We start from the raw sequence: 7,508 nt of genomic DNA on the forward strand, positions 1-7,508 counted from the left end.
TCTTGACCTCCCAGGAACATCAACATCATCATCCTTAATTATTAGCTGCAGGTATTCCTGTTTTCCCGCACAGTAATTGTCTTCGGTTGCTGGGTGATGTACAATATTTAATCAATATTCTGGCAACTTTTAATTTGGTAGCGGTATATCATAGTTCCCCGGGCTCATAAGGATACACTAATAGCATCATCATCATCGCCATCATCTCGAAAGACAAAGGCATGTGTCGTTGCATGACCTTTGCAGTATGTCATACATGAGAACTGGCGCATTTACCTGCTGGACAATCCGAACGTCATTAATGTGGACCGGGTTGTGGGCACTCTTCGTCATGCGTGCATGTATAGTAATGTGGGATCCATATGGATCTTGAAATGGGGGTGGAAGTGGGTGAATGGAGGCCTGGTATGACGAGAAATTACATCGTTGTCACGTGAGTAGGTGTGATGTCGTATTACAGCGCCGTCACCTGACCTGATATGACGCCACACTCATATGATGCCTTCACTAATAATAGCAATTAGTATTAGCATTACACAATTATATTAATTAGCATTGATTAATTATGTTACGTCATCATCATCGTCGCATGACTCGTCGGCTCGTGACGTTACATGGTGCCGTTTCTTGTGGATACTTTTTGATACTTGTGGATACTGGTGGATATATATATATGTATATATATATATATATATATATATATATATATATATATATATATATATATATATATATATATATATATATATATATATATATATATATATATATAACCAGTCAGAGTGAAGGTTAAGTTTTTCTGTTAAAAAGCATGACCCTCAACGTGAAGCTATGTTGAACATTGCTTTTGCCTTCGACTTATTGTAAATTGTAGAAGAAAATACCATATTTCAGGGCAATTCTCAATCAATGCTCGACCTCTTTTTTGTTAGCGGATCAATTAACACTCAAAGCTGTACTGCTCACTACTGAGACACCGCTTCAGATAAGACCTAAATATTCATCATATCGAAACTTTTCTCGAGATACATTATAAGTATCTCGGACTCTTGATCACTGATGACTTGACTTGAACTAAGCACATTGACTACATAATGGCTAATGTTAAGCGCAAGTTGTTCTTTCTGAGGAGAGTTTTGAGACTTCCTACTCCTTCTGTCCGAATGCTCGCACACAAAAATGTAATTGTGCCGCTACTAGACTATGCACGCGTTATTTGGGAGACTTTCACTAAAACTTAAACTAAGATAGAAATGGTGCAACGCTTCATTTATAATAGATTTCGACGTACGTCAGTCACAGAACTGTTAACTAAAGCGGACTTGCCCCCAATAACGCGAAGAAACCGTGTGCCACGACTAACACTCCTCTTTCAATTTATTAACGGCCACTATGAGGCAGATCTCACGAGAACAATTTCATTTTAATCTGTTCACGCCACTAGGCAAACACACAGCCACACAGTAACGTCATTTACCACGCGTAACAACCGTTTTAAATATGCTTCCTTTCCACGAACAGTAATTGAATGGAATCTCTTAACCAAAGACCACGTTTCAAAATCATCTATGTCGATATTTCTTTCCTGTATTGTTTAAAAATCTGTTGTGTATGCTTATTTTTCAAAAATTTCAAGCTACATTATTCTACTTTGTTCTTGTGCTCATTGCCTGTGTTATTACGTTGTGTTTTCTTATCTGTATGCCACCCTGCTAAAATCCCCAGTGGGGATTGCAGTATAAGCAAAATAAATATATATAACAATGAAATGTTATAAGTGCAGGGCACATGTATGCATGCAGTGCGTACCAGAAGTAAAGCCAGAGTGATATTTCAAGGCTACACTCGTAACTGTCTCGGTTTTGTCTCACGTATTAGCTCAAACAGCTCACACACACTTACCTGCACATACACAACAGTATAAGCATCTAGCCTCTCGTCCAATACAGCCGTGAGGGCTTGTCTTATATGTTTATTACTCAGTAATATCGCCAGAAGTTGCAGACTAGAAAATATAATAATAATTGTTTTTTTGGGGGGAAAGGAAATAGCGCAGTATCTGTCTCGTATATCGTTGGACACCTGAACCGCGCCGTAAGGGAAGGGTAAAGGAGGGAGTGAAAGAAGAAAGGAAGAGAAAATATAACTCGAATTTTAAAATGACTGTTAGTGAGGGTGAGGGCGAGGGAGGGCCAACAAATTTTTCGAAGTGAGGATGAGGGCGATGAAGGGCCGGACAACTTTTCAAAATGAGGGTGAGTGTGAGGGAGGGCCATGGATTCAAAAGTGAGGGTGATGGAGGAAAAGTAAAAATGAAGGCATTTGCCCACCTCTGCAGAAGACTGCTTTTCACTTTTTACTTACTTGCTTCCGTGAAGCACCGCAATCTCCATGATTGCACACAATGAATTATTAATTGGTTTCTGAGGCAAGTAAATGGCGCAGTAACTCTCACATATCTCGGTGGACACCCGAACCACGCCGTAAGGGAAGGGATAAAGGAGGGAGTGAAAGAATAAAGCAAGAAATAGGTGCCATAGTGGAGGGTTCCGGAATAATTTCGACCACCTGGGGATCTTTAACGTGCACTGACATCGCACAGCACACGGGCGCCTTAGCGTTTTGCCTCCATCGAAACGCGGCCACCGCGGTCGGGTTCGAACCCGGGAGCTCCGGCTCAGTAGCCGAGTGCCCTGACCTCTGATCCACAGCGGCAAGTTGACTATTAACGCATTTTGCTTTTCAGGACCAGTGTCTATTAGCGCTCCCTACTTTCCTGAACAGTGTACAAATTGCTGCTTACACCAAGAAAGTGCTCTCCACGTCAGATACTTTGTGCGTGCGTGCGTGCTCACAGCTATTGTGTCGCTTGCATCACCATCCCGAAGCAGCCCTTCCGCGTCTCTGCTAGGCCTAGAGCTCTTTGTATATTACGAAAAAACGTAACACCTCAGGAATGATTTAGAATGCCCAACAGTCTGGGAGCAGGACATCGTTATATCGTGAGGAGCGCTAATTCTATGCTATTATTCCAGTGAAAGGTCTTGCCATTGCCTGTGTCTTCACTTCCCGCTTCTTTAAGACCTACTGTTCGAGCTCATCCTCAGACTAAGCCATACCGGTGTTAACAAAAATCATTAAAATCAGTTTAAAATTTCATTCAGCTAGCTTAAAACGCTGCTCTAAAGAAAGCACACGACGTCCGTCAGTTTGCGTATGGTGCATTCAACTTTGCACACCGACAAGTTACGCTTTCTTCATGACTTATTTTTGGGTAGGAATTGGGTTTACTCGATTCTCAAGAGGTTTTAGCCCAGGGTGTAACAATCGGATTAAGCCGCGTTTAAAACCGCGCAGAACCGCACAGCAGGAAAACTGAATGGCGGTGTACGAGATGATTACTACAGTGTATAAAACCGGTTCTGGGAGTTGTTTTAACGTGTGTTATCTCTTCATATGCTGTTGTGTCGCAGTGCTGTTTTGTCACTGTGGCGTCACTGTTTCATATCGAGTGCATGTCCCGCGACGTTTGAAATTACGCACCCAAAAATAAACCATCTCCTGCTCTGGTGGACAGACCTCCATGAACGTTCTTACAGGTATAGTTGACGTCCACATGAACTTGTTGGTGCCCCCATGACCACCATGAACTTTATTTATTTATTTATTTATTACTACCTCAAAGGCACATTGAAGGGGTATCTAACTCGGCTTAGATTTGCAAGAGCATTCACTTCACTGAAATATTTTGTCACAAAACAGAACTCGTATCTTTACATTTTCTTCTCAAGCGCTGAGGCCCTAAATGTCTTTCGTGAGCGAATAACTCCTCCACGGCTTCGCGATAACATCTGACCTAAAGTGTTATACAGAGAAGGGAAGAAGAATTGATATCAAGAAAACTAAAATGATGTTCAGAAGTTTGAGAAGTTGACCCGGCGCGGTGGCTCAGTGGTTCGGGCGCTCGACTACAGATCCGGAGTTCCCGGGTTCAAACCCGACCGCAGCGGCTGCGTTTTTATGGAGGCAAAACGCTAAGGCGCCCGTGTGCTGTGCGATGTCAGTGCACGTTCAAGATCCCCAGGTGGTCGAAATTATTCCGGAGCCCTCCACAACGGCACCTCTTTCTTCCTTTCTTATTTCACTCCCTCCTTTATCCCTTCCCTTACGGCGCGGTTCAGGTGTCCAACGATATATGAGACAGATACTGCGCCATTTCCTTTCCCCAAAAAACCAATTAATAATTAATAAAAGTCTGAGCAGCTGAGAACCAACAGTTTACGACTGGCAGCGAGGTATTTGAAGTGGTATCGAATGCTTCCAAAGCTCGTGAATGATGCCGCGAGTTATAGGAAGGAAAACGAGAGCAGAATGGGTCAGGAAACCATTACGAGGTAATTACAGCCTAGCTGAAACTAAGATGAAATGAGGAATAAAAGGTCATCTAATGCAAAGAACCGACAGCTGACGCTCGATCCCCTTATAGCGGAGTGGATTCCTACTTACTAATCTCATCCCTAGGATGAGATTAGTAAGTTTGCGGAAATAAGGTTTTCGCGGTTGGCGGACGAGAGGGTTAATTGGAGGGACATGCGAGAGGAATTTGCCCTGCTGAGGACGCAAGTGGACTAATGATTATGATGACTACATACAAGCCACGGCGTTACCACACGAATTGTGGCGCCATTTCATAGGAACGAACCAAACTTAAGTCCTTAATAAACAACGTCTACCAAGGACCTTGTTACGCAAGCCAATACGAATCGCAGCCATTGGCGGTCCCCACAGCAATCTGCTAAAAACTTTTTCCGCCGCACCACCCGCATAAAAACACGGTCACCGCCACAAGAATCGACCCTGCTATAGCTAGTGCTCAAAAGCCGAATAACGCCACACCCACTGAGCCACTGCGACGGATCCAAACAGAGAGCCGACGCGTCATTTCGACGTCCACCGCAGTACGCCTGTTCTTGCCCCTCGATGTGCCTACCCTGAGGCGACACCAACTTCGCGCGGGATTTTCGGTTTAAACGCTGGCCGAAACCATGGCACCATTCAGCCCTCTGTCGCCATCCGCTTCGGCAGCCACATTCTAAGCGCCAAGAAGCGTGCACGGCCACAGAGCGGATTTACAAACGCGGATCGAAGTCGCAAAAGTGGGGGGACCTAAAGCGGCCTCCGGATCGGTCCTGCGGGGAATGGAGGGGGGGGGGGGGGGGGCTTGGACCGCGATGGGGTCTCAGCACCAGCGGCAGCCCCGGGGAATCCGCGCAAGATTTTGTAAGCAGATTTAGCGGGAAAGCGAGCGCGCGCGCGCTTTGTGGCTTTCTCAGCTCAGCTCGCGGGCTTCCCGCGCGGATTAGCCGGGGCGCGGATTTGCGCGGCTAAAGGGCGGCGCGGCAGCGACGGAGGCGGCGGCCAGAAAATGCCGCAGATTCGATTTCCGCAGCTGCCGGGCGCACGCGCCGCTGCCATTTTCATATGAAAAGCGGCGCCCCACTCCTGCTGCTGCTTCTTCTCCGCAGGCTCGGCTGCAGAGGCGGCGGCGCTGCCGGCGCCGCAGGAGCAGCAAGAGCCGCCGCGCCGCTCCTCGATGGTCCTCGACTCGGCGGCGGTAGGGGAGCAGCAGCATCCGCCGCGGAGGCCTCGGCAGCGCCGCCACCGGACCATCTTCACCGAGCAGCAGCTGGCGCATCTGGAGGCGGCGTTCGCGCGCACCCACTACCCGGACGTGGCGCTGCGCGAGCAGCTCGCCCTGCGCGTCCACCTGCGCGAGGAACGAGTCGAGGTGCGCCTGTCGCTGACAGTCCCTCCTCCGCCCCTCTCCTACGCTTTCTCCCTCGTCCTCTCCTTCCCGGTATTCCTCCTCCTCACGCACCCAGAGCTCAGGCCCGCCCGTTGCAGGTGTGGTTCAAGAACCGCCGGGCCAAGTGGCGAAAACAGCAGCAGCAGCAACTGCCCCGGAGACAGCCCTCCTCGGTGTCCTCATCGTCGGTGCTGGGCCTGCTGTCGTGCTGCGGCGCTGACGTCGGCCCGACGCTGGTTGGCATGCAGGACCAGAGGGTGGCGGGGGCGTCGTGTCTCCTGCGCCTCCACGCGTCGCAGAATGAGGGAGGCCGCTCCGCTGCGCCGCCCCGCCCAACGTGACGCGAACGGCGCCGAAGGACGAAAACCCCCGAGAGACAGTTCGGGCTCTTCAGGCTCAAACTTCCTCGCCCACCGTTCTCTCACGTGGAACGGGGCTATCCGATAAACCGAGCATTCTTGGCGACACAATCTAATCGGCTCCGCAAGGATCTTCTCCGCCGCATCGCGGTCGTTGACAAAATCGAAAGATCCAGCGGAGCTAGCCATAGTGCAAGGATTATGTGTCAAAAAGGGGCTTCGAAAGAGGAACCAGGTCAAAGGCGTACGGTGGTCAGTCATGCACCGCCTTGTGAGAGGCTTCCTCGACAACAGCCCAACGCTCGCCAATGACGACCTCCAGGAGCGGGCTCAGTTGCGGGCATAGTGCAAGCCACTGCACTTGTTTTCAATAAACTCGATCGTCATCGTGCACGTTCTTGTCGTGGCACATCTGATCTTGGGATGTGTGCTCCGTCATGTCCGACTGGACGCCTGGGCTCGCAGTCGCCATATTATGACACTGTGACACAGATGAGACAGAGATGCAGCTCTGGCTGCCTGAATCCGGCACCATGGCGACGCGATACTGCTCGCTGGAGAGAGACGTCGTAATTAAACTAGCATTATCAAACACGCTTAAGGAACTAAGGTCCATTGTTCTTCGTAGATATTCCGCTCTCAGTTCTGTGAGGCGCGTGCAGAAAAGCAACCCTAAGTCCACCTCGTATGCAGGGGTAAATTAGGAACCGCAAGTGTTACGACAGTGTTTCTGCTATGTTGGTGGTGGTGGTGAATTGGGCGCTCAAAAACCAGTCCAGCGACGACCAATTCAACGACGAAACACGAAAGCCCTCGCTGTTCCTCGCTTGGCCGCCTATTTAGCGAGGCGCACAAGCCTGCATACGACAGGAGTATTTTCTCTCGGGAAAAATATTCCTCCGTGAGGGCCTTCACTGAAGTTCATCTCAATCCAGAATAGCTGGACGCCGTGCTAAACGATTTCGTAGATAATCAATATTCCAAACTATGACTCTGGATTTTTTTTGTATAGCTCTTAAGAAATCAAGTCGAAAATATTGACACGAGAGCGTTTAGCACGTTGTTGGCTAACAAAAAGAAAAAAAAGATGTGTCGGTGTTACTATAACCGGGCGTAGGATTGTGGCAAGCAACTTCGAAAAACAGTAAGGCTATGCTAGTTATTTTTCATTCCATTTCTTTATTTGCCCAGAAAACATCCTGGAAAGGTCCCACGACTAAAAGCTGCTGGAACAGCTTGACGAGGCCGAGTAACCCTACAGGGGCAACCACGCTACAAAGGATCACTGAGTGGACAACCTCCTCCTCTACGAGAACGGAATCTCGCTACCCCTTTGCAGCACA

The 7,508-nt window shown here is 48.4% G+C and overlaps 1 protein-coding gene across 1 annotated transcript; it reads left to right on the forward strand.

Annotated features, from left to right (window-relative positions):
- Positions 1 to 5,585: 5,585 nt before the first annotated feature.
- On the forward strand, positions 5,586 to 6,330 carry LOC144135218 (homeobox protein goosecoid-like). The gene is made up of 2 exons (XM_077667958.1): positions 5,586 to 5,788; positions 5,905 to 6,330. Exons 1-2 carry the CDS (start codon positions 5,594 to 5,596, stop codon positions 6,145 to 6,147), a joined length of 438 nt encoding a protein of 145 aa, XP_077524084.1. The 5' UTR covers positions 5,586 to 5,593; the 3' UTR covers positions 6,148 to 6,330.
- Positions 6,331 to 7,508: the final 1,178 nt, after the last annotated feature.

The sequence above is a fragment of the Amblyomma americanum genome, chromosome 5 (genome assembly GCF_052857255.1).
Source record: "Amblyomma americanum isolate KBUSLIRL-KWMA chromosome 5, ASM5285725v1, whole genome shotgun sequence".
NCBI lineage: Eukaryota > Metazoa > Arthropoda > Arachnida > Ixodida > Ixodidae > Amblyomma > Amblyomma americanum.